At 42.2% G+C, this 27588-nt stretch overlaps 2 protein-coding genes across 24 annotated transcripts in view; one reads left to right on the top strand and one right to left on the bottom strand.

Moving 5' to 3' along the window:
* The window catches only part of ADRA1B (adrenoceptor alpha 1B), a 633734-nt gene extending 613500 nt beyond the window's left edge, over positions 1-20234 (bottom strand). For 19 of the 22 annotated variants that reach the window (XM_049708476.1, XM_049708468.1, XM_049708469.1 and 16 more), the window contains exons 1-3: positions 17702-20096; positions 9839-9988; positions 7632-7810 (exon numbers count right to left, since the gene is read on the bottom strand). The gene's annotated coding sequence lies outside the window, so the exon portion shown is untranslated. The other 3 variants (XM_049708459.1, XM_049708460.1, XM_049708466.1) reach the window with 3 other exon arrangements.
* IL12B (interleukin 12B) lies at positions 11264-27457 on the top strand. Of its 2 annotated transcripts, none has more exons than XM_033415674.2 (8): positions 11264-11369; positions 16562-16649; positions 20057-20332; positions 20897-21014; positions 22640-22857; positions 24318-24475; positions 25815-25946; positions 26913-27457. In XM_033415674.2, exons 2-7 carry the CDS (start codon positions 16562-16564, stop codon positions 25944-25946), a joined length of 990 nt encoding a protein of 329 aa, XP_033271565.1. In that variant the 5' UTR covers positions 11264-11369; the 3' UTR covers positions 26913-27457. The 2 variants fall into 2 exon arrangements, with proteins under 2 accessions (XP_033271565.1, XP_004285293.1); XM_004285245.3 differs by lacking the exon at positions 11264-11369 and adding an exon at positions 12309-12430.
* The last annotated feature ends 131 nt before the right edge of the window (positions 27458-27588 follow it).

Consider the following 27588-nt stretch of genomic DNA (forward strand, 5'->3'; position numbering starts at 1 on the left):
GCATCTAGCCCAGGCCTGTCTCAGCCTTGCTGGGCGTCCCTCCTCTCTGTCCTCCATGCTCTGCTCACATTGACCTCCTTTCAGTTCCTCACACACAGCAAGCCCGTTCCCATGATGGAGACGTCTTGCTGGCACGTCTTGCTGCCTCTTATCCTGGTTTACTCTCAGGTCCCATCTTAAATTCCACCTCATCAGAAAGGCCTCCCCTGACCTTTTTTTTTTTTTTTTTGGCCACACTGTGCGGCATGTGGGATCCTAGTTCCCTAATACGGGATTGAACCCGTGCCCCCAAGATTTGAAGCACGAAGTCTTAAACACTGGACCACAAGCCTCCCCTGACCTATTACAGTGAGGTCTCCCTGTTATCCTGTCTCACCCACAGTTCATTTCCCTCACATGATTTTATCCTCTGCATATACATGTTTACCTCTGTGGGGACACAGTCTATCTGCTCACAGCTGTGTCCACTGAACTTAGCACAGTGACTTAGCACGTAACTGTCATTCAAGAAATCGCTGTGGACATAAAAATGTGTAGTGGGGACGGCGGGGAAAATGGCGGAAAAGTAAGACGCGGAGTTCACCTTCCTCCCCACAGATACATCAGAAATACATCTACACATGGAACAACTCCTACAGAACACCTACTGAACGCTGGCAGAAGACCTCAGACCTCCCAATAGGCAAGAAACTCCCCCCGTACCCGGGTAGGGCAAAAGAAAAAAGAATAAACAGAGACAAAAGAATAGGGACGGGACCTGCACCAGTGGGAGGGAGCTGTGAAGGAGGAAAGCTTTCCACACACTAGAAGCCCCTTCGCGGGCGGAGACTGCGGAAAGCGGAGGGGGGAGCTTCGGCGCCGCGGAGGAGAGCACAGCAACAGGGGTGCAGAGGGCACTAGTCCCCTCCACCAGGAAGCCTACACAACCCACTGAACCAACTTTAGCCACTGGGGACAGACACCAAAAACAACGGGAACTACGAACTACGAACATGCAGTCTGCAAAAAGGAGACCCCAAACACAGTAAGATAAGCAAAATGAGAAGACAGAAAAACACACAGCAGATGAAGGAGCAAGATAAAAACCCACCAGACCTCACAAATGAAGAGGAAATAGGCAGTCTACCTGAAAAAGAATTCAGAATAATGAGAGTAAAGATGATCCAAAATCTTGGAAACAGAATAGAGAAAATGCAAGAAACATTTAACAAGGACCTAGAAGAACTAAAGATGAAACAAGCAATGATGAACAACACAATAAATGAAGTTAAACATACTCTAAAAGGGATCAATAGCAGAATAACTGAGGCAGAAGAACGGATAAGTGACCTGGAAGATAAAATAGTGGAAATAACTACTGCAGAGCAGAATAAAGAAAAAAGAATGAAAAGAACTGAGGACAGTCTCAGAGGCCTCTGGGACAACATTAAATGCACCAACATTCGAATCGCAGGGGTTCCAGAAGACAAAGAGAAAAAGAAAGGGACTGAGAAAATATTTGAAGAGATTATAGTTGAAAACTTCCCTAATATGGGAAAGGAAATAGTTAATCAAGTCCAGGAAGCACAGAGAGTCCCATACAGGGTAAATCCAAGGAGAAACACGCCAAGACACATATTAATCAAACTGTCAAAAATTAAATACAAAGAAAACATATTAAAAGCAGCAAGGGAAAAACAACAAATAACACACAAGGGAATCCCCATAAGGTTAACAGCTGATCTTTCAGCAGAAACTCTGCAAGCCAGAAGGGAGTGGCAGGACATACTTAAAGTGATGAAGGAGAAAAATCTACAACCAAGATTACTCTACCCAGCAAGGATCTCATTCAGATTTGATGGAGAAATTAAAACCTTTACAGACAAGCAAAAGCTGAGAGAGTTCAGCACCACCAAACCAGCTTTACAACAAATGCTAAAGGACCTTCTCTAGGCAAGAAACACAAAAGAAGGAAAACACCTACAATAACAAACCCAAAACAATTAAGAAAATGGGAATAGGAACATACATACCGATAATTACCTTAAATGTAAATGGATTAAATGCTCCCACCAAAAGACACAGACTGGCTGAATGGATACAAAAATAAGACCCATATATATGCTGTCTACAAGAGACCTACTTCAGACCTAGAGACACATACAGACTGAAAGTTAAGGGATGGAAAAAGATATTCCATGCAAATGGAAACCAAAAGAAAGCTGGAGTAGCAATTCTCATATCAGACAAAATAGACTTTAAAATAAAGACTATTAGAAGAGACAAGGACACTACATAATGATCAAGGGATCGATCCAAGAAGAAGATATAACAATTGTAAATATTTATGCACCCAACATAGGAGCACCTCAATACATAAGGCAAATACTAACAGCCATAAAAGGGGAAATCGACAGTAACACATTCATAGTAGGGGACTTTAACACCCCACTTTCACGAATGAACAGATCATCCAAAATGAAAATAAATAAGGAAACACAAGCTTTAAATGATACATTAAACAAGAGGGGCTTAATTGATATTTATAGGACATTCCATCCAAAAACAACAGAATACACATTTTCTCAAGTGCTCATGGAACATTCTCCAGCACAGATCATATCTTGGGTCGCAAATCAAGCCTGGGTAAATTTAAGAAAATTGAAATTGTATCAAGTATCTTTTCCGACCACAACGCTATGAGACTAGATATCAATTACAGGAAAAGATCTGTAAAAACTACAAACACATGGAGGCTAAACAATACACTACTTAATAACGAAGGGATCGCTGAAGAAATCAAAGAGGAAATCAAAAAATACCTAGAAACAAATGACAATGGAGACACGATGACCCAAAACCCATGGGATGCAGCAAAAGCAGTTCTAAGAGGGAAGTTTATAGCAATGCAATCCTACCTTAAGAAACAGGAAACATCTCGAATAAACAACCTAACCTTGCACCTAAAGCAATTAGAGAAAGAAGAACAAAAAAGCCCCAAAGTTAGCAGAAGGAAAGAAATCATAAAGGTCAGATCAGAAATAAATGAAAAAGAAATGAAGGAAAAGATAGCAAAAATCAATAAAACTAAAAGCTGGTTCTTTGAGAAGATAAACAAAATTGATAAACCATTAGCCAGACTCATCAAGAAAAAAAGGGAGAAGACTCAAATCAATAGAATTAGAAATGAAAAAGGAGAAGTAACAACTGACACTGCAGAAATACAAAGGATCATGAGAGATTACTACAAGCAACTCTATGCCAATAAAATGGACAACCTGGAAGAAATGGACATATTCTTAGAAATGCACAACCTGCCAAGACTGAATCAGGAAGAAATAGAAAATATGAATAGACCCATTACAAGCACTGAAATTGAAACTGTGATTAAAAATCTTCCAACAAACAAAAGCCCAGGACCAGATGGCTTCACAGGCAAATTCTATCAAACATTTAGAGAAGAGCTAACACCTATCCTTCTCAAACTCTTCCAAAATATAGCAGAGGGAGTAACACTGCCAAATTCATTCTACGAGGCCACCATCACCCTGATACCAAAACCATACAAGGATGTCACAAAGAAAGAAAACTACAGGCCAATATCACTGATGAACATAGATGCAAAAATTCTCAACAAAAACTAGCAAACAGAATCCAACAGCACATTAAGAGGATCATACACCATGATCAGGCAGGGTTTATTCCAGGAATGCAAGGATTCTTCAATATATGCAAATCAATCGATGTGATACACCACATTAACAAATTGAAGGAGAAAAACCATATGATCATCTCCATAGATGCAGAGAAAGCTTTCGACAAAATTCAACACCCATTTATGATAAAAACCCTGCAGAAAGTGGCATAGAGGGAACTTTCCTCAACATAATAAAGGCCATATATGACAAACCCACAGCCAACATCGTCCTCAATGGTGAAAAACTGAAAGCATTTCCACTAAGATCAGGAACAAGACAAGGTTGCCCACTCTCACCACTCTTAGTCAACATAGTTTTGGAAGTTTTAGCCACAGCAATCAGAGAAGAAAAGGAAATAAAAGGAATCCAAATAGGAAAAGAAGAAGTAAAGCTGTCACTGTTTGCAGATGACATGATACTATACATAAAGAATCCTAAAGATGCAACCAGAAAACTACTAGAGCTAATCAATGAATCTGGTAAAGTAGCAGGATACAAAATTAATGCACAGAAATCTCTGGCATTCCTATACACTAATGATGAAAAATCTGAAAGTGAAATCAAGAAAACACTCCCATTTACCATTGCAACAAAAAGAATAAAATATCTAGGAATAAACCTACCTAAGGAGACAAAAGACCTGTATGCAGAAAATTATAAGACACTGATGAAAGAAATTAAAGATGACACAAATAGATAGAGAGATATACCATGTTCTTGGATAGGAAGAATCAACATTGTGAAAATGACTCTACTACCCAAAGCAATCTACAGATTCAGTGCAATCCCTATCAAACTACCACTGGCATTTTTCACAGAACTAGAACAAAAAATTTCACAATTTGTATGGAAACACAAAAGACCCCGAATAGCCAAAGCAATCTTGAGAACGAAAAACAGCTGGAGGAATCAGGCTCCCTGATTTCAGACTATACTACAAAGCTACAGTAATCAAGACAGTATGGTACTGGCACAAAAACAAAAAGATAGATCAATGGAACAGGATAGAAAGCCCAGAGATAAACCGACGCACATATGGTCACCTTATCTTCGATAAAGGAGGCAGGAATGTACAGTGGAGAAAGGACAGCCTCTTCAATAAGTGGTGCTGGGAAAACTGGACAGGTACATTTAAAAGTATGAGATTAGAACACTCCCTAACACCATACACAAAAATAAGCTCAAAATGGATTAAAGACCTAAATGTAAGGCCAGAAACTATCAAACTCTTAGAGGAAAACATAGGCAGAACACTCTATGACATAAATCACAGCAAGATCCTTTTTGACCCACCTCCTAGAGAAATGGAAATAAAAACAAAAATAAACAAATGGGACCTAATGAAACTTAAAAGCTTTTGCACAGCAAAGGAAACCATAAACAAAACCAAAAGACAACCTTCAGAATGGGAGAAAATATTTGCAAATGAAGCAACTGACAAAGGATTAATCTCCAAAATTTACAAGCAGCTCATGCAGCTCAATAACGAAAAAACAAACAATCCAATCCAAAAATGGGCAGAAGACCTAAATAGACATTTCTCCAAAGAAGATATACAGAGTGCCAACAAACACATGAAAGAATGTTCAACATCATTAATCATTAGAGAAATGCAAATCAAAACTACAATGAGATATCATCTCACACCAGTCAGAATGGCCATCATCAAAAAATCTAGAAACAATAAATGCTGGAGAGGGTGTGAAGAAAAGGGAACACTCCTGCACTGCTGGTGGGAATGTGAATTGGTACAGCCACTATGGAGAACAGTATAGAGGTTCCTTAAAAAGCTAAAAATAGAACTACCATATGACCTAGCAATCCCACTACTGGGCATATACCCTGAGAAAACCATAATTCAAAAAGAGTCATGTACCAAAATGTTCATTGCAGCTCTATTTACAATAGCCCAGAGATGGAAACAACCTAAGTGCCCATCATCAGATGAATGGATAAAGAAGATGTGGCACATATATACAATGGAATATTACTCAGCCATAAAAAGAAACGAAATTGAGCTATTTGTAATGAGGTGGACAGACCTAGAGTCTGTCATACAGAGTGAAGTAAGTCAGAAAGAGAAAGACAAATACCGTATGCTAACACATATATATGGAATTTAAGGGGAAAAAATGTCATGAAGAACCTAGGGGTAAGACAGGAATAAAGACACAGACCTACTGGAGAAAGGACTTGAGGATATGGGGAGGGGGAAGGGTGAGGTGTGACAAAGCGAGAGAGAGGCATGGACATATATACACTACCAAATGTAAAATAGATAGCTAGTGGGAAGCAGCCGCATAGCACAGGGAGATCAGCTCGGTGCTTTGTGACCTCCTGGAGGGGTGGGATAGGGAGGGTGGGAGAGAGGGAGACGCAAGAGGGAAGAGATATGGGAACATATGTATATGTATAACTGATTCACTTTGTTATAAAGCAGAAACTAACACACCATTGTAAAGCAATTATACCCCAATAAAGATGTTAAAAAAAAAAAAAGAGTTACCATCTATTGATCCACCTTGTACGCAAAACATAATTCGATCCTGATAGCTCCTCTGAGGTAGGTACTATAAGCATTGCCATCTTCCTCAGATGAGGACACTGAGGCTTAGAGAGTTGAAGGAATTTACCCAAGATCATCCCGCTAGTAGAAGAGAGCTGAGGCCAAAACACAAGACTGTTCAACTCCAGGGTCTGTGTGCTGTGCTGCTTCTTGCCATACTTGAGGATGCTGTTTTTCCTTTTTGCTAAATTTCTCTGGCCTCTCAATGCCTAGAGAGTGGTGTTTCATCACCACTGGTGCTTACACCACAAACATGATAATGCCTTACGCATAAATTCATTTGGTTACTAATCACCCACTCAGTGCCTTGCCACATTTTTGTCTTGGCATCATATAACTTTCATGCCTTATCAAGTCTACCCAACATGAGCATAACCTGTTGGTGGCAGTGCCCAAGTCTTACAATTCTATCTCCCAAGGCCTAACAGAACATGTTTCACCTGGTAAAAAAAAACATAAATAAAATTAAGTTTCTGTCTATTTGTTTGTTACATATTCAAGTACAATGACTAAGAGACTATCCCCAAATGTGAAGGGTAAGTTTAGCACAGCCTCACTTGGCTGTGGTATAAACAATTTCACACTGGGGAGTCCAGGAGGCACCTCAAGAAAGTAAACACATTTAATAACCTTTGTACTATTTGATTTTTTTAAACCAGAAGCATGAGTTATTTTTTTAAAGCACCATCAAAAATAAAGATAGATAAATTGAATTTTTAAACCCAAACATTGGCGAGAAAATGACAGGGCAAGAGACTAGGGTCAATAGTTATCTTCCTGAGCAGACTTCCAGAGCAAGATATAATAACAGCCTAGAAGAATACAAATTCCTATGAATAGAGAAATGAATGTACCCTCAAATGGGAATTTCAAATCAACAGTCACAATGGAAGATGCACCAAATCACAGGCCCCGATTTTTAGTCATGTTACTTCTTGGTTAGAGGATTCTGTGTGCACCAGGATGAGTAGCAACAGGAATATGCTTTATTAAATGGTGGTTTAACAATTCATCCTACAAATGCAGGGGTGGCCAGCTGATATGCAATAATTGTCTTTTGGTTTGAGTTGATGTAGAAAGGGACCATCAGACAGTAGATGGTAGGGCTTTGCCCCAGATGCCTGCCCTCTCCACCTTTGTCCCATTTTGCCTTGTTCTACCTGTCTCTGATAACTGCAAGAGCAGACCAACTGTCCCCACACCTTTCTAGCATAAGCATTTAAACACCTCAGCAATTCTACAGCCCAGGACACACCCACTTCCTTCCAGTTGTCCACACACCCATTCCTTTCACTGGGATTAACATAAGATTGCACTTAGAGAGGAAGAGAAAAAGATTTCCATATTCAAATTGAAAAATCAATTTCAGAGTGGAATATTTGACTTACTTTGCAGTCAGTCCAGTAGAGCAGGTCAAAGATGCCCACTTGGATGATGAACTTCAGAAGTGACTACATCTGACACCTGCTGCCTTCAAAGCACAGGCCAGGGAGAGAAGGATGACACTATAGAAATGTGATCAGAGTCATTGCTGAAGGGGAGGTGGCTGGTGAAGACATCTTAGTCTCTGTAAAAAGGAAGCTGACTTTAGGGATCTTTTACAAAGCACTAAAACAAAAAATAGGCATTTGAAGGACACTTGAAATAATTGAATGAGATTACTTCAGGCAGTCTTCTGCCTCTAGGAAGCATCATACCTAGGACAGATGCCTCTCCATCACTACCCATAAAGCATAGCACTTCACAGTGACTTGGCAAATTTCATCCCAGGAGAAGGTTATAATCCAGGAGCACATTCAATTATATTTGACATACGGATCATGTTCTAACCCAGGTCTGTCTGGCTGTAGAAGGCAAATTCCTAACCAGTAAACATTCTGCCTTTTTTGTATATTTTATTCATCTCTTTTTTCAATGACATTTTTCCAACTAGAAAAGTAATACAAGTTCATTGTGGACATATTGGCATATTTAGGAAATCACAAAGAAGAAGACAAAAATCACATACAGTTGTTACCACTCAGATATATAAATATACGGTTAAATTTTTGTCTATAAAATCTTCCAGTCTTTTTTCTGCAAGAGCACACATTTCTGAGATGGCAGGTGGGAATCACTGCCAATGCCTTTAAACTCCAAGTGTCCCTTCAAAAGCAGCTGACCATTTGGGGGAAGAAGACTTGGTCCTCATGAGCCACAAAATGGCCATATTTCTTTACTTCATTGGCAGCATTAACCAGTCGGGCTTACCTATGAGACACATTTGACTCTTGCTGCACTGCCATTTCCACCTCACTGGAGTATCCAGTCCTGTGGGATCTGGATCCTTTAACAGCTCAGGGGCAAACCTGACTTGGCTAACACTTTCATTGTACGCCCATCCTCTTTCTCAATGATTGACTCAAGGGGACCAAGCAGACAAGGAGAAGGCCATGGGAGCTTCTGGGACAAATTCTTTGCTCCTAAGAGAGACACGCCAGAAAAGACAGTCTTTTATTATCCCAGATGCTGTCCTGTGTGGATTAATGCCTGGAATTGAAGAGCCATTTTAGGAGCCTGAGAGAAGCTGCCTGGGGAACAAAGCCTGAAGCGATAGAATATTCTAGATGACCTGTAGGAACACATAGGAGGCCGCCGGACACAAAACAGACTGTCAAAAGGAAAGAGCAATTTGCGGAAGAATATGTACAGTATGATCCCATTTAGATAAGGAAGGAAGGGAGGGAGGGAGGTAGGGAGGAAGAGGAAAGAAAGGCATAGAAAAGAACCAAGAGTAGACTCTGGAGTAATATACACCAAAGTGTTGGCACTGGTGACCTCTGGGAGCCATGTGAATCAGGGCCTCAACTTTTTATTCTACCTTTATTTGTATGGTTTGAAGTTTTTACAATAGCATGCATACATGTATTGCTTGTGTAATTTTCTAAAAATATTTCAATTTTAAAGAGTACATGTGGCTTCCCCTTTATTTGAAACTTTAGAAGTTCGGAGCATTCTTCTAGGAAAAAAAAGGTTTGTGGTCAAAAAATTCTTCAAGTTATTTTCAGTTTCTAGGGGGATCCTCTCTATCTTACAGCTCAGCACTCCTGCTGTTTGTCAGCAGAGCTTCCTTTCCCACAGGAAAAGCCACAGGGAGATCATGAGCTTTGGTTCAGTTTGCCTGGGGTCAGTGTCTGAATGGTGAAGTGGGACAGGGCGATAAACCTCTTCTGTGAAATCAGGACATGGGCATTTGGCTAACATCACCAGAGTGCTGGCTGGCCTTGTGGGGTATCCAGAGATGAGTAATGCATGGGATGTATCTCCAGGCACTACAGCACAAGGGTTGTGTAACATGTCTCAAAGTGTGGACCACAGTCCCTATGTCAGAATCACCTGCAAACTTGTTAAAATGCAAATTCCTGCACCCCACTCCAGTTCTACTGAGTCACCATCTCTGAGGGTGGGTCCCCCAAACCTGAATTTTTTTCTTATCTGTAGATAAAGTATGAGAACTACTTTCCTCAGAGGGTGAAGTGGCCTCATCAGAATAGGTAGTCAATCCTCTGGGGCAGAGGTGGCGCAAGTACAGGTTCTTCTTCCTCATCCTGGCTACCTGGATGCTCAGAGCCAAAGTAATGGCCCAACTGTAGTCATGTGGTTTCACAGCATGAGGACGATTAGGATCCCTAATCCTCGTTCCTCACGTGAATTCCCTGACTTCTTTCATTCCTCTCGCCATCTTCGATGTCCCCTAGTGAGTTACCTGGGACAAGCAGGGTAAATGAATAAATGAGTAAGAGCAGTGCTTTATTAATCACTCAGCCAGATGCTGTGCTAAGTGCATTGCATCGTACCTCATTTAATCTTCACAACAAACCTAAGACCAGGTACTATTATTAATCACACTTTACAGTGTTGGAACTGAGGCATAGAGAAGTTAGGTAATTTTTAGAGCAGGTGCTGGAATCCAGGTCTCTAATTCCAAAGCCTATGTTCTTAAACACCTACTACTTGCCTACTTGGCATTGGTGAACAATGGTGGGCCCACACTTTTCATATAAGACTCACCCTGGGGCTGCAATCTCAGTGGAAAAGCCGGGGCCAAGGCTAACCTTGAAGTTTTTTTGCATAACTAGCATGCTATTTTCACTTAGATTTTATGTTTCAGATCAATTTTTTAAAATTTTGAAGATGCTTTTATGAGCACATTTTTTCAATGTTTTGCCTTATTTTACATATGTATATATTTACGGAGGGTCACAAAAGGGCTCATCTGTAGTGGTGCTACCATTGTAAATGAATTAGTGGAACTATTTCATGTCAAATTCATTTAAAATTTTCTGTTCAGTAACCGTTGATGATTTGCAGGGGGAAATGAAAGCATTTTTACAGAAAGAACCCCCCCCCAACTTGGTACATATTTTGATACATATTTAATAGTCTGTGTATCATATAACAACAACAGCAACAACAAAAAGTCAAACTGTGAAAAGGTCCCATCACCTCCTAGCTATACTCCTCAGGGACGCCCACTGTAAAAAGCGCATGCGCTTGCTCGCTCACGCGCGCGCGCTCTCTCTCTCTCTCTCTCTCACACACTCTCACTCACACACACACACACACACACACACACACACACACACACACAGGATCATACCACCAACATGCAATGCAACCTACTTTGTTCACATAATCAAATATCTTAGATATATGACATTTGCTTTGTTGTTTAACTTGAGAAGAACTTCCGTTCCCCCTTCAAGCCTAGAGGGCAGAGGAGACAGGAGAAGGCCCTCTGAGCTGGAGGTAACGTCTCCGCCCAAGCCAGAGCTCAAGGCCGGATAACCAGTGGGACTGCCAGCTAAGCGGGCCCCCGCCCTCCCACGGCCCGGACAAATGGCGGGAGGGAGGAAGTGTGCAGCTGGGAAGCTCCGCCGCTCTCGCCCGGGTTCCCCGTTTTCCCCGACTGAGACTGCGAGGAAAGTTAGTGCGGAAATCTGCACCCACCTTAAACCCGGCCGGTCCCAGGAACTTCCCCCGCCGCTGGGACCAAAGGCCGGGATGGAGAAGTCACCAGAGGGCGCGCTCCCGGACCCGGGTCGCCACGCGGGGACCGCCTCGCTGCAGCGCCCTCTGTCGGCAGCGTACGTATTTGAGTACGGCCCGCATCTTTCTGCCTGTAGTACTTGGTGTAGGTGTTCGTGTTAATGTTCCTGTTCGTGTGCAGATGGGTGTCGGGGTGTCTAACGCCGGTGTACGCCTTTGCACTCCTCTTAGCAATGTCAAATTCAGCTGGAAATTTCTAGATAGTTCTGCTAACTCTGTGCATCTGTGTAGAGCTCCTAGGGACATAGATTTGTGTGAAAATGAGTGTGAAGATATAGTCTGGGTGCCCAAAGTGGTGTGCCTTGAGTGTGGCATCAGTTGTATATATGCCTGTGGATATTTCACTTTCTGCTCCCATCCATCTATGAGTGAGTACCTATGAGCATAGGCAGTATTCCTACAGATTTGAATGTTATTAGTAATACACACATTTATCATCTTCCGAAGGCTGTGTCTGTATGAATGTGCATGTGTGTGTGTGGCGCATGAAGCACAAGGGATGGTAAAAGTGTGTTTCTGAAATCCAGATGTTACGGGAGTAATGTGGGGGGAGGATGCTCCGGACATACTAAATCTTTTGCACTTCATCTCATCCTCTTTAACCTCAGGAGAACCATAGATTTTGCTTTTGGACCCTCTAGCATACAACTGCTGGATCCTGTCCTGAACTCATCCTCCTGTGTGACCTCTCCTTGGCCTTCTTTCTCCTCTAGTCTGTGGAGCCCAGGGAGGCTGCCTGTTACTGTCTCTAACCACCTTGGCCATGATGTCAACCCAAAGAAGTGACCATCCCATCTCCTTCCTTTTTCCCCACCCAAAAGTCATTTCCTCTTAGTTCATTACCTGGGATTTTGATGCCTGTGTTCCCTCTGCCTTATTGATACACACAGAGAAAAAAAAAAAGGAACTTCTTGAAATTCCCCAGAAGGTTGTGAGAGTTGTTTTCAGTGTTGCAACTTGGAACAAGTCAGTTTCTAGTTTAAGTTTCCATCAGAAAGCTTGGTAGGAGTAGGGTATATAAGCTCCAATAGTAGCAGCAGCAGCAGAAGAAACAAACGGTTTCAGACCCAGGGAACACTGCAGCCTGACCAGAAGCAAGGTAAGCACTTGCCCAAGCCCTGCCACCCCTTCCACAGGCCCACAGGCTGTCCAAGGGTAGACACCATTCATGTGCTACCCCTGTACCAGGCATTGTGGAGTGGGTGAATTCCTAGAAGCATTCCTGGTGACTTACCTGCTGGGACACTAGTGAAAAGTCAGTGCTTTGGGGATTAATATACAAAGTATTCATTTTAAAAGTCAACTAATAATAATTGTATATTAAGGTCTGTGAACAAATGCACATTTTATAGAAAGGTTTGTCTTGTTTTAAAGTGGTATGTATATAAAAGTGTGTTCCTCAATATTAATGCTCATAAGTTAAAGGATTGTATAAAGTGAGTGGTGCTTCCCTTATTATTGTAAACTTTTTAAAAGCCTTTTATTCAGTAAGTAATAATGAATCCAATAAGTAAATGAATTCATTCTTATACCTCATAATTGAATGTTATAAGCATAGTTGGTCCCATATTTGTCGTGGGCTTGTGACAGTCAACTGGATTGACAGTTAAGTTATCCAGATCTTTTGGATTAACTAATCACTTAAAAAATGGAAAGCAACACCAATGTTTAAAACTACTTTCTGAAGTTTAAAATCTGTGAGAAGGAAAAATAAAAGATAATCTTTACTGTGTCTTATAGTTGCCTAGGTAAATCGTGTGCAATAATTTTCAGGTTAAAAAAATAATGATCAGGGCTTCCCTGGTGGCGCAGTGGTTGAGAGTCCGCCTGCCGGTGCAGGGGACACGGGTTCGTGCCCCGGTCCGGAAAGATCCCACATGCCGCGGAGCGGCTGGGCCCGTGAGCCATGGCCGCTGGGCCTGCGCGTCCGGAGCCTGTGCTCCGCAACGGGAGAGGCCACAACAGTGAGAGGCCCGCGTACCGCAAAAAAAAAAATAAATAAAAATAATGATCAGTTTAAAATATCATTTTAACAAAGAGATTACTAAACCTGAGCTGATGGCCCACTTTTTTCAAATAAGGAATTTCAAGGTATTAGAAAGAATTTGGGCAGCCTCTTAGAGTTCATTTTACTGGAGTCTGAAATTTTACTATTTCTGTCCATTCATTCTTCTAATAATTAATGAAATCCCTCTGAGCTAGACTCTCCCTGCTAGACTCCAGGGACATAGTGTGGAATAAGACAGACATGATCACTGCCATCAGAGAGCTCAGTGTGGTGGGGAAGACAAACATGAAAGAAGTAACTATATGATTGCAATTGTGTTATGTAAGCGCTGTCAAAGGAGGAATGGGGCTTTGAGAGGAAACAGCCAGGAGTCCTGACTTCATCAGGGCACCATGCTGGATACTTTATGTGAATTCTTTCATTACCTCTTCATCACAGCAGGGTTCCCATTTTACAGATTAAGAGTATGAGGCTCAAAGACTTGTCAAGAGTCAAGTGACTTGTCCAGAGTCACACACCTAACAAGTGGCAGAGCTGGGATGCCAACACAGCGCTGCCTGTCTCTAGAAATGGGACCCTTTGCATATGCTACACAAGCCTTCTGTGACTATGTCTTTTTATTTTTAAATAATAATTCTCTTTTCTAATTAAAAAGAAATGAACAAAATAAAACTTAAAAAAGAGATGCCTAGTCAAGTGTCACTGGCATGCCCATGGTGGCACCAGAGTTAGGGAGCCTTAACATACCACAGGACCTGGGGTCCCTGCGTCCCTCATACAAGGGTTTCAAGAGTTTATAAAACCTATGAAATTACATTTTAAAACGTTTAATCCTTAAATCTCTCAAATTTAGCAGGCCGAGAAAATGTGATCTGTGGGATACAACCAAACAACCCTTTGAGATGGGTATTATGTCCATTTTACAGCTGAGGAGACTGAGGCTTAGAAAGTAATTTGGCCATTATCATATGATTAGTGAGTGGTCAAACCGGAATCCAAGCACTTGGTATCAGATGATCTAGAAAACAGCAGGGTAACTGCATGCTGCCCCTTTTTGGTTTCCCCTGGGTTTGATTAAGAAAGTGACCCACCACCATCTCTACCTTCTGCCAGTGTCCTGTGGTTTAAAATGTAGGTGATACAAAAATGGGAGCTGTTTCTTAGAACCATCACCAGGGCTCCCTTGACCCTAAAGTGTTGTTCACCTGAAATTCTCAGATGCATCTGAGGCCCAGAGGGGAAGTGCTGGGCACTTAGCCAAAGGGAAAATCCCAGTGTTAAGAGAGCATAAAGGATTCACCAGGAGGTGCCCGGAATCTCTACCATTTCCATTCCCAGAGTGCTGACATCTGAGTTGTATAGGCCTGTGCAATTGCAGTACCTCTGTGGGCATTTCCCTACAGCCAGGCATGACTTTTTTGTTTATCCATCACAGACAACACAGAGAGAAATCAAATTTTTCCTTTATCTCTTCTGCTGGGTACAAGCTAACACATTTGGTTGGCTTCTATAATATGTCATCTCATTGCATTCTCCCAACAACCCTTTGAGATGGGTATTATACCCATTTTGTAGATGAGGAGACTGAGGCTCAGAGAGTAATTTGGCCGATCTCACACAACTAATGAGTGGTGCAACCAGAATTCAAGTCCATGCTGCTGGACTCCAAGCCTACAAATGTACTAACTGGTGCTCCATGGCAACTAGAACTTTGCTACAGTCATAACTTGGACTAAATTGATAGATGTGCCCTTGAAAGTTGCGTGCTGCAGTGACAAGAGTGCTGACAAGAGTGTACAGGAAGGCCTGACTTCTGCTCCTGACTCTGCCACTCACAACCTTTATGATATAAGGGAATAAAATACGTGGCAAAGTTCCCCTAGGATTAGCAGCAGTTCTGACAAAGCCATGATTTGTCAATATTCTGTTACCCCAACCAAGGGGTGCTTATTTTTAAGGTATTTCACAGAAAACTGTGAAAAGATTCTTGTTCTTCATATAGCCCAGTGGTTTCTGAAACCATGTTCCTACAGAACGTCAGTGTTCTCCAAGATGGAAGGAGGTGAATCAGACTGAAAATAAATAATAATCATCTCCACCTAATTCACAGGTGGGGTGTAATTGTCAGTCTGAAGATTTTCATAAACGCTGGATACTAATCTAGACTGAGTTTCATTATAAGTGAAACTGATTTAGCACAAAAGTATGCATTTCATTTTCATGTTGAATATATCAATATTCTATGGTCTTCTTCCAAAGAAGGGGCTCTGAACCTTGAACATGGATTAAACCAATGGATCTGAAAAAGTAGTCCTCAGACCAGCAATATCAGCTTCCCCTGGAAACGTACAGGAATGCAGACTCTCAGGCCCCACCAGACCTGCTGAATCAGACATTCTAGGGTCAGGGTGGGAATGGGGGCCAGCAATCTGTGCTTTAGCAAGGCTTCCAGGTTATTCTGACATATGCTCAAGTTTGAGAACTACTGGTTACCTTATGTGGGAGGAAATAATCTTTGTGTTTGGAACAGTTACAGTCTTAAGCAGGGAGAGAAAGGAAACCTCACCAACAAGGGCTGGACTCACTGCCAGAACTTGAAAGATCACTTCAGTATTACTCCCTATGCCCCCCAACCCAAGTCCTTTAGTCCTGGGTGTCACCGCACATACTGCCTTGTGCTGCTGTAATACGGGTATGTAGCTCATCTCCCCTACTGGAGGGTAGGCATTTAACACACTGACTTAAGAAATATTTGTTGAATGAAAGTATTTGCTCCTAGAAGTCGGGGTCCAGGTAAAAATCATTTTTCACTCTCAGCTGCTCTAGCTCAGTGCCCTTTACACAGGAAGTACCAAGTAAATAATGACTGAATGTTGATCTAGACAAGTCACATTCCTTCTCTGAGCCTTAGGTTTCTCATCTTAAAAATAAGAGCATCATATCAGATAGCTGGCCATAAGGTCTTTCAGCTGCAGATCGTCTGCGCTTCTCTATTTGGAGATGTTCTTACCCAGAGACTGGCAGAGGGCTCCTGGAATTCACTGAGTATTAACCTGACAGTGTAGAGAAGAAAGAGGAAGATAAAGATTAAAGACAATGTACATAGAATGTGAATATGGTTTCCAAAGGTGATTGCATAACTACTGACATTCTCTCTTCTCTTATCCCTCCTCTTCTTTCTCTTTTCCTCTGTCTCCTCCTCTGTTTCTCCCCCTCCTGCAGATGTACCCTCAGCAGTTGGTTGTCTCCTGGTTTTCCCTGGTTTTGCTGGCATCTCCCATCATGGCTATATGGGAACTGGAGAAAAATGGTAACCAGCCTTTCCTGATTCTCTGTGAAGGCCCCAGGATCTAAGACAGGACTGTCAGGCAGCCCCTGCTGGGAAATCAGACTGAAATGGGCGGGCCTTGGGTCTTCCTAGTGAAAGCCATCACTCTGGGATAACACGGGCCCTATGTCCTTGTTCTACCTTTGAGGGTATCTATTATTGTATGGCTTGAGGGTATCTATACTGTTTGGCTTTCATGTTAGATGCCAGAGAAGAAGATTTTTATGGACTATGGTGGGAAAAGAGATATGGATTTTGTCAGTATTACTAAAAACCAGCTGTATCATATGATTAAGATTCCAAAGTGAAAGATTAGAAAAGTATAAGAACTATGTTCTAACATCTTCCACTCCACCACGCAATATTACCCCCTCAGTTGGCACCGAGATGACTTACCTCTGACCAAGCACTTTGGGGAAAGCATGGAATTTAGACCCACACTGACTTGGGTTCAAGGCTGATTCTGCCACTTATTGGTTATGTGACCTTGAGCTGGGTCACCTCTGAGCCTGAGTTCCCTCGACTGTAAACTGAGGATTACGAAGTGATATCTACTGCATAGATTATTAAATGTACTAGTGAATGCAGAAGACAACTCAACAGATAATGAAGTGATAGTAAATGTTAATTAGTATTATTGTTTTGGTTATTTAAAATAATGTCTCTGGTGATTCAGGAGAACCTGTTGACTTTCCCAGTGATCAATAAAAATTATTAGTAGAATAATAGATAGGTATTATTAGAATAAGGTGCTCCCTCTATCCTTCTAGTATCTCACACACGGTAAGTATGTATTAACTGATTGTTAGTTGTTCCTGAAAGACGCTCAGATATTTCTCATTGAAGCCAACATAATAATGTTGGCAATTACTGTCTTTAATAATAAAATAATAATAATAGTTGATATTTATTGAGGCCAGCATCTCATTTAATTCTCACCACAACCATAAGAGATAGGGACTGTGTGTACCCCATTTTACAGATATTAAAAATAGAGGCCACAGAGATTAACTAACTTACCCAATTTCACATACCTGGTAAGGGTAGAACAGGAACTTGATCCCAATTCTGTCTCACTTCAACGCTTATGAACTTAAGTATTTGAAGAAGGTTTTACCAGAATGACATGAGCAATCGTTTCCTCTGTCCTTGGACAGCTGAGCAAGAGGAAATAGGCATACATTTAAAATGAAGACATTGCAGCTGATGATGAGAAATGATCTTTCAATAGTGAGGAGAATACAACACTAAACTGGGTCCCTGAAAGAAATTTGGGGCTCTTCCTCCATTCTTAAGAATTTCTGGAAGATGACAGTCCAGCCATCCCTGCTCTGCCCCAGGAGGTTCTGAGTGTTTTAGACCCTCCCTTGAATAAGGACAAAGCCCTGAGCCAGATGATTATGCCAGATTCCTTCCAACCCTGGGATTTTTAGTGAGCTCAGGAGCTTTGGCCCTTTCATAGTACACCCTTAGTTACTTCTGATTTAGTAAACCACAGAAATTCCAGAAAGTCAATGTGAGAAACACTGAGAGGGCGTGCAGCTTTGGAGACAAGATGAGATGCAGCTAAGCATTAGGTTCTAGATGTGCCTCATCAGGCTGCCGCCTGCAGCTGTTTCCCCTGCCCTTGGGCAAGGGTCTTCGGCTTCTGAATCTTAGTTGTGACAGGAAAATAGCCTTGCTGGTCAGTCACCAGTGGGACACAGAGAAACCAGAGAAAGCCAAAGGTGCCACATGGTTTTATGTCAGCACAGCTGACCATTTTCCAAGAGTTGGGGCCCAGATGCTTTTTACCTCTTGTCTCTGTTACCCATTCAGTAGTTTTAAAGCCCTTTGATGTCAAGTGGGAAGTTTATATTACACAACAGCTTTACATTTGGACGCCAATCACAAGAGCCAGCAGTTACAGCTCATTTAAGGGCAGTGTCAAGCTCTTATATAAATTAGCTTATGTGATCCACATCTCCACCTTCTGGATCAAGTACTAATATGTTGCTTATTTTAAAGATAATGACCCTGAAGCTTAGAGTAATTGAATGCCTTGCCCAAGGCCACAGGCCAGTGTAAGAGACAGAGCTGAATCCTAACTCAGACCTGTGTGGTTCCAACATCCAGGCTTTTCACCGCTGTGGCTCTCAAACTAGAGTGGGTTTCAGAATCTTCTGGAGAGGTTAAAAACAGGTCACTGGGCCCGTCTCAAAGTTCTTGATTCAGCGACTGAGAATTTGCAATGCTAACAGAGTCTCACGTGCTGCTGGTAGTAGTTGGATGATCATGCTTTGAGAAGTACTGCATTAAACAATTCTATTTAATTAATAATTGATGCATGAATGAATGAATGAAGATTTCATGTGAAATACTCTTTGAAATACTATATTAGGCCATTCCTCAAGTGCCAGTTTAGATACTGGTATTAAAGGTTCAATGCAGGGAATTCCCTGGTGGTCCAGTGGTTAGGACTCTGCACTCTCACTAGCAAGGGCCGGGGTTCGATCCCTGGTCAGGGAACTAAGATCCTGCATGCTGCACGGTGCAGCCAAAAAAAAGATCCAATGCAAAGCTGCAGAGACAGAAGTTCTGAGATATAACTCTTGTGCTTCTCACTTGATGTAACCTTGCTTCACCTCTTGGTCTCAGTACCCTTCTCTATAAAATGGGAAGATTAAGATCTACTGAACTGCCTCTAAGAAGGTAAAATAGCTTTTAAAAACACAGAGAGAATGAAAATCTCCATTGGTGAGTTTCACGCAGTTGGAAATAAATCCTTCAATCCCCGTGGAAAATTGGAAGGCATTTTCTCATGCAGTTGTCTGACCTTTGGTGTGTGAATAACAATAACAACCAATGCTGAGTGATAGTTTCTGTGCTAAGTGTTTTACACGCTTTTTTCATTTAATCCTCACAGCCAAACCTACAAGGCAGATACTATTATTATTGTCATTTTACAGACAAAGAAACTGAGGCTCATGGTAATTACGTATCTTTCTCCAAATTCCCCAGCCAGCTATTGGGGACAGGATCTCAGTCCTGGTCAGTCTTTCTCAACACTTATTCTCTCTGAATGTGAACTGTGCTGGAAGTTTCTTACATCCACCAGGCCTTCGGGAAAGAATATTGTGCTGTTTGCATTTTTCAGTATATCAAGGTTTTCCTCATCTGCCAGCTAATCAGAGGTTAATTATTCATGGCAGCCTGGCAGTTAATGAGCTTATGGCAGCTATTAAACTCTGCTTCTCTCTTCCACAACCTTGAACTCAAGTGGTGCCCAAAAACCTGAGATCATCTTACCAAGCATTTGCTGTTATGAGCAAGGTTGTGCTGCTTTAGCCATCCAGATACCGAGTAATCCAAAAATCACAGTCTGGTTCTCCAATCCCTGTGCTCTCCAGTTTATGTTGTAGAATTGGATTGGTATCCTGACGCCCCTGGAGAAATGGTGGTTCTCACCTGCGATACCCCTGAAGAAGATGGCATCACCTGGACCTCAGACCAGAGTGATGAGGTCTTGGGTTCTGGCAAAACCTTGACCATCCAAATCAAAGAGTTTGGAGATGCTGGGCAGTACACCTGTCACAAAGGAGGCGAGGTTCTGAGCCATTCGCTCCTGCTGCTTCACAAAAAGGAAGATGGAATCTGGTCCACTGATATCTTAAAGGACCAGAAAGGTAATTCCATTCCCTTGGGTAGCATCAATTTTCTCTTTTGCTCCATAAGAGATAAAAAAATTAAAAATTTAAAAGGCAAGACATGGTTAGTATAGTTAATGAAGTAATACCAAGTGTCTTACTGAAACCACCCGAAACCTACATTTTCCTTTGCTGTACACTTTGGGTTATCAACCATCAAAATCTCCTGTTGAGAGAGTTTCATGGGAAGTCTAGATGCTTTTCCTGAGGTTCTTTTTAAATAACAGTGATATTATTGGATGGCTAATGGGAGTTAGTTAATGTGCATAGTGTGTAACTCAGCACTGGGCTGATAGCCTTGAAAAATATTAATACCCCCCTCCGATATGTTGGGTGTGTGGCATACAGAATCAGCATCCTATTGGGACATTCCCAGTCCTCACTGACTGTCTGCCTGGGGAACAGCAGATTTTCCAAGGAAATAAATGGAAGATCTTCACTCTTGTACCATTTGGTGGCCTGTGATTCATCGCAATAAAAATCTTTGCAATTTAAAAGAAAGAAAACCCCTAAATATTGAATTCTTGTTCTTTTCAAATCCAGAGCCCAAAAATAAGAGCTTTATAAAATGTGAGGCAAAGAATTATTCCGGACATTTCACCTGCTGGTGGCTGACAGCAATCAGTACTGATTTGAAATTCAGTGTCCAAAGCAGCACAGGGTAAGTGAAACCACTCGGGTTTCTCAGCATTTTGCTAGAACTTTCTCAATAAGAAAATAAGGGCAACCTAGCAATGGCCCATCAGTTAATGATAAGGGAGAAAATAAAGCCAATCCTATATTTTTAACCCCCCATCCACACACACACACCCTTGCCTAAATTAGGGAAAGAACATGGAGATTTAAGCTAATTGCCTGAACAAATGTATGCATTAGAACAGGATATTATTGGGGCCTGGGAAGAGCCTCTGCTGTGTTTGAACCCACTCATCCAAATTGCCTGGCAATGCCTCATTAAGGCTCATAGCACCACGGCAGGGGTGGGGATGGCGGTGATAAAAGGGGAAATTGAAGCTGTGAAGGACTTGCCGAAATTGCACCTCCAGTCGAAAATAGAAACAAGAGCTCTAGGCATAGATCTTGCAAGCCCTGAGGCTGACTCCAAAACTCTGTGAGGCCTCTAGAAATTTTCCCAGGGCCACTTCAATTCCTTTTTCCTCTGCTGACACCACCAATCTGAAGTTCACTGTTTGTCCTATGCAGCTGGGCTTACCCCAAGAAACCAATTCCCTTAATACAGAACCTACATTAACCCTCTGTGTGACTTCCTTCCCTCTCATCAAAGTTCCCAAACAGTGTAGGATAACAGAGTAAACCCTAGGTGATCATCCTGACCTGGCCACTATTTAACTGAGTAAATTAACCTTTGGGGTCTTACTATTCTATCTTTAACATGAAAATGCTTACTAAAGAAATGCTTATACAAGTGCAGAGAGACATAGATGCAAGAGTTCATTGTGGTGTTCTTGGTGATCAGCAGGGCAAATGTTAAGTAAAGTGTGGTACATTATACCCCAGCGTAATGTGCAGTCCTCAAAGTGAATAACCCAATCCATGTGGTCTGTCATGGAGCACCCCCCATAATATGTTCAGAAGGGGGAAAGATGGTTGCAGAATTATGTACACCAAGTTTTATATATATATATATATATATATAATTTGATATTATTTCATAAAAATAAAATCTATGTGTGTATATATAGATAAATATGTGTGTATGCATATATATTGATACATGTGGATATATGATTGCTTTGAATATTCACAGAATAATGTCTGGAGGGCTACAACAAGCCAGGAATAGTATTTATATCTAAGGAGTGACATTAGGGTTAAAAAGGGGATTAGGGTTAAAAGAGACATACACATTTCATTTATACACCATCTTTATCTTTTTAATTTTTTAAAATTGGTATGTATTGATTTTGTCATTAAAATCCAGAAAATGAGTTAAAAATTTTAATAAGGAGATTTAACCAGGAGCTTTGGATCTAAAAGTTTTCAGATTCATTTAAGCCAGAGGCAAACATTTGTATTGGGTTGGCCAAAAAGTTCATTAGGGTTTTTCTGTAAGATCTTATGGAAAAACCTGAACGAACTTTCTGGCCAACCCAATTATTACCTCTCAAAGCAACGCTTGTTCTCATGGGGAGGGCAGCTTCTTACCCCCTTGAGAGAAATCAAACCAGTTGGAGAAATTTTGTCCTCAGACAGCTGTCTGGTTACAACAGCTAGGGACGTGCCTGCAATCATGTGACACAGGATAATATCTGTCTTTGATTTCAGCTCCTCTGACCCCCGAGGGGTGACGTGTGGAGCAGCGACGCTCTCAGCAGAGAGGGTCAGAGTGGACCACAGGGAGTATAAGAAGTACACAGTGGGGTGTCAGGAGGGCAGCGCCTGCCCAGCAGCCGAGGAGAGCCTGCCCATTGAGGTCGTGGTGGAAGCTGTTCATAAGCTCAAGTATGAAAACTACACCAGCAGCTTCTTCATCAGGGACATCAGTGAGTTTGCTTGATTATATGTGCTTAATAAAGATAGATGCCGGTTCATCACATGTTAACAATGCTCCATGCACTGGGGCTAGGGGTTTATACGCATTCTCTCTTTTACTCTGCATCCCGCCCCGAAAAATAATTATAATGTAGATACAATTGTCTGCATTTTAAGGAAGAGGAAATTGAGTCCTAGCTAGGTTAAACAACTTGCCCCAGAACTCACACATAGCAATTCAGACCTGGATCTGCCCCGCTAGAAAAAGCAGGCTCTTGGCTACACTTCTATTCTGCTGCTCAGGCCCCTTCCATGATGAATTCAAGAGCAGCCCCTCAAGCATAACATTCATATGCAGAACCAGAGCTTCCCCTACTAACTGCAATTATTCCCAACCAATCTTTCTGTAGCATTTGAAAAAGAGATTTCTTTATTGGAATATAAACCCCTCCAAAATGGATGTCTGTTTTTTCAGTTGGAAGATGGAGATTTTTGCCATTTGTCATTTCCTTTACCATTTATCCAGTGAACATGCATCATGAAATAAAAAGTGATAGAATCACAGAAGCTGCTCTAGCATTTGTGGGGAGATTGCCTTTGGTGGAAAGGAGAGGGTGGGGTCTTGTTCACATAGGGTACCAAGGAAGGTCTCTATGAGGAGGTGGCATTTAGCTGAGTCCTAAAGGAAAGAAAATGCCACTGTGTTGAGAAGAGGAAAGAATATTTGTGGAGTATCTGCTAGGAGTCTTGGTCTTTGTGTGGAGAGGTGCTAGATCCAGAGAGCCCAAGCCCATTCCATGGACTCTCTCCCCTCCCCCTCCCCTCCTAGAAAAATGTACACTACTCGAGGACAGAGTCTTTCTGACACTCACTGTTGTGCTTTCCATGCACAGTCCAGTGGCTGTCACATAATGGGGGCTTTTTATTGAATGAATGAGTGACCGAGCATAGAGACAATTTGGCTGTAACTGCCACAGAACAAGTCGGTGTCAGATTCCACGAAAGGGCTAAAGAAAGAGCACTAAGTGGAAAATCTCTCATGTGGTCCCCAGCAAGAGGCTCAGCCTAATTCCGAGTTTGGTGCAGAGGGGGATTGATTACAGAGAGGGTGGTCCTTCACTGCAAGCCCAGACGTGAGTGTCTTGTCTCTAAGAACTTTCCTCTGAGCACCACGCAGAGGTGGTTCCACCACCAGGGCCCCTGTGACTGCGCAGGGATGAGAAGGATTCTGAGCCTCTCTCAGGTTCAGCGATAGAGGAGGCAGCAGTTGGTGACGGCTGCCTTGTACAGGCACCAGCGTGAGCGCCAGCCGCAGGGGTGTCTCACGTCTGCCAACCAGGTGCTCAGAGAAGTTAAGTAACTATGATATGGACTCAGAGCTGGTCAAAGGCGAAAGGGGGACCAGAAGCCAGAACTATGTTACCCCAAAGCCCCATTAGCAAAATAAAGGGTGTTTCTCTCTCTTCCACAGTCAAACCAGACCCACCCAAGAACCTGCAGCTGAAGCCATTAAAGAATTCCCAGCATGTGGAGGTCAGCTGGGAGTACCCTGACACCTGGAGCACCCCACATTCCTACTTCTCCCTGACATTTTGTGTTCAGGTCCAGGGCAAGAACAAGAGAGAAAGGGTAAGATGTGATTCAGGTGCTGTCTATTCTGTAGTCAGGTTTATGTAGGCCCACATCAAGGAGATTAATGATGATAATAGCAGCGAATGTTTATTTGGCACTTTCTATGTGCCTGAAACAGTGCTAAGGGTTTTCCCTGCGTATCTCACTTAATTCTCACAGTAACCCTAGAAAGGCAGGCAGTGTTACTCATACCACTTCACTAGTGAAGATTTTGAAGCTCAGAGAAGTTAAGTGACTTGCCCAAGGTCACCCAGCTAGAAAGTGGCACAACCAGGACACAAAGGCCATGCACCTAACACCCTACTGCCACCAGTATGGTTGAACATTATCTTGCTCTCAGAATTGGTCCTGATATAGGAAATCTGGGCTCTAGGAGCCTAAAAATGTTTCAAATTGACAAATATAATGGGTGATAGAACATTCATGCTGTGTCTCATCCAAAATAGATAATTCCCGGCTGTTCCATATATTGTGAAATTATCTTATTGAACAGAATGTTGGCTAAGACAATGGCTTTCAAACTTTCTTGCCTGAGCATCATAATCCCAAGGTTCTAGAGGCCCTCTTATAGAGCCTGAGACTCCTTGGGCCAGTTTTAGAAATCACTAAACAAAGGCCTTATTCGGCACAGTGTTTAGCACGTGGTAGAAATTCAGTGATTCAGGTACTCCCTGAGAATTTTTTTGTGGAAGGGAAGGGCTATTCTGGAGTAGATTTTACCTAAAAATTATTTAAAATCTTGATATGTACTTCCCAATATAAGATCTATATTATTAATAGGTAGTATTTATAGAGCACTTTCTGCATGGTTAAATACCTTGCTACTTTAACTTTTACAACTCTATGAGGGAGTAAGTATTATTATCCCTCTCTTACAAATGAGGAATTGAGAAACAGAGAGTCTAAGATATTCTCCTGTGTCCACATAGCTAATAAATAGCAATGCCTGGGCTTGAACACAGATTTTATTCTGATAAAAGGATCAGGATATGGAATTTCAGAATATCCAGGGGACAGCAAATCTGTCTCAGTCCCACCACTGACCTAGTACTGCGGTGTGTGCACATGGGGCCTTCATGCAAGGCAACTGTGCTAGAAAGATGAAAACTGGACCAAACAATTTCTCCCTCAGGGCTTTGGACTTATAAAGTAGAAAAGCCGCATCTGTGTTCAGAGCTGCTGTCAGTAGGTGGCACAAGTTCTACACACACCCCTATGAACTGCGAGTGTGGTGCCCTGAGACCAAGGTGTGGCTGTTTTGGGAGATTGTACTTTGCCAAAATATGCCCAGCCCACCTTGTGATTGCGTTGCCAAAAATTTCCCTCTCCTTTGCAGAAAGATAAACTCTTCACGGACAAAACCTCAGCCAAGGTCACGTGCCACAAAAATGCCAACATCCGCGTGCAAGCCCGGGACCGCTACTACAGCTCATACTGGAGCGAATGGGCATCTGTATCCTGCAGTTAGGTGAGCAAGCCTGCGAAGCCCAGCCCAGCCCTGCACACTCAGTTGTACCCAGGTGCAGGACAATGGTGGGGGCTGTGTGGGACAGGAAAGAGGGGGTGGGATGCCCAACACGCAGTCACCAGAGGCAGAAACATACATTTGTTCATTAACAGATACTTATTGATGCCCATAGTATTCCAAGCAGTATGCTGGGCACAGGGACACTGCAGTAAAGAAAGCAGGCACAGGTCCTGCCCTTCCGGAAGGGAAGGCAGTGGGAGAGAGAAGTAGCCAAGAGTCAGAGCATAGGTATCCTGCAAGCTGTTTCCAGGAATTAGAATCTTATCTGGAGACCACTGGGGGCCACTGAAGGGCTTTAAGAAAGGAAATGACATGATCAGATATTCTTTTAAGAAAACTCTCGAGGGCTTCCCTGGTGGCGCAGTGGTTGAGAGTCCACCTGCCGATGCAGGGGACACGGGTTCGTGCCCCAGTCCGGGAAGATCCCACATGCCGCGGAGGGGCTGGGCCCGTGAGCCATGGCCGCTGAGCCTGCGCGTCCGGAGCCTGCGCGTCCGGAGCCTGTGCTCCGCAACGGGAGAGGCCGCAGCAGTGAGAGGCCCGCGTACCACAAAAAAATAAATAAATAAATAAGAAAACTCTCGAGACTTCCCTGGTGGTCCAACGGTTAAGACTCCGCGCTCCCAATGTAGGGGGTACGGGTTCGATCCCTGGTTGGGGAACTAAGATCCCACATGCCTCAATGCACGGCCAAAAAAAAAAAAAAGAAAGAAAAGAAAAGAAAACTCTCAAGATAGCCTCTGGTAAGCATGGTATCAGCAAAATCCTAGGCCACATAAGAAAGGGCTGGACCCTTCTGACGAGGAACCCCCAAAATCCAACTGCCCCAGATAATGTGTTGTGTGAAATAAGAAGGGTTTGCTACTGAATTTCAAATCCTCGTAGACACTCGCCATTCTTTTTCAGGTTTTAACCTCAGGATGAAACTTTGGAAGAAAAGTGGAAGACATTATGCTAAATTTTTAAAAGGTGCAATGGAACAGGACCTCCCCCTAAAGATATTTTCTACCAATTTGCTTTTTTTTTTTTTTTACGATTATAAAGATATCTTTGCTGTATTTTTATATTTAAATGCTAAATGCCCACCGAAACAATCAGCTAATTTATTTATACAGTTTACAGCTAGCAGGTCACAGCTGACTTTTATGTTATTTACCTATTTAAGTAATTTATGTATTTATTAATTTTTACTGTTATTTAACATTTGTGTGCCAAGATATATGTTTCATATACTCATGACCTGATTTATAAGGAATGGGCCCTATTATGCAAAATGTGAATTTATGTGTTATTTATACTGACAACTTTTCAATCGAGGCTGCAAGTGCATCAGTTTTATGGCAACCAGTAAGAACACAGTGTTCTGATGCCAGCGCCATAATATATTTGTAATGGATTAGAACACAAGAGATAGTTAAATAGACATAGAGATACAAACTCTTTGAGGAGGTCCTGGAGAGCAGATATTAGTTCCCGTGTCCATGAAGACTTCCTTGAAGTAGTGGTGATAATTCAGAGCTGTTTGCACCTCTAAACAAGTTTAGTCTTTGGATGCCTGAAATTAGAAAGAGCTAAAAATGAT

Source organism: Orcinus orca, chromosome 3 (assembly GCF_937001465.1).
Source record: "Orcinus orca chromosome 3, mOrcOrc1.1, whole genome shotgun sequence".
Taxonomy (NCBI): domain Eukaryota; kingdom Metazoa; phylum Chordata; class Mammalia; order Artiodactyla; family Delphinidae; genus Orcinus; species Orcinus orca.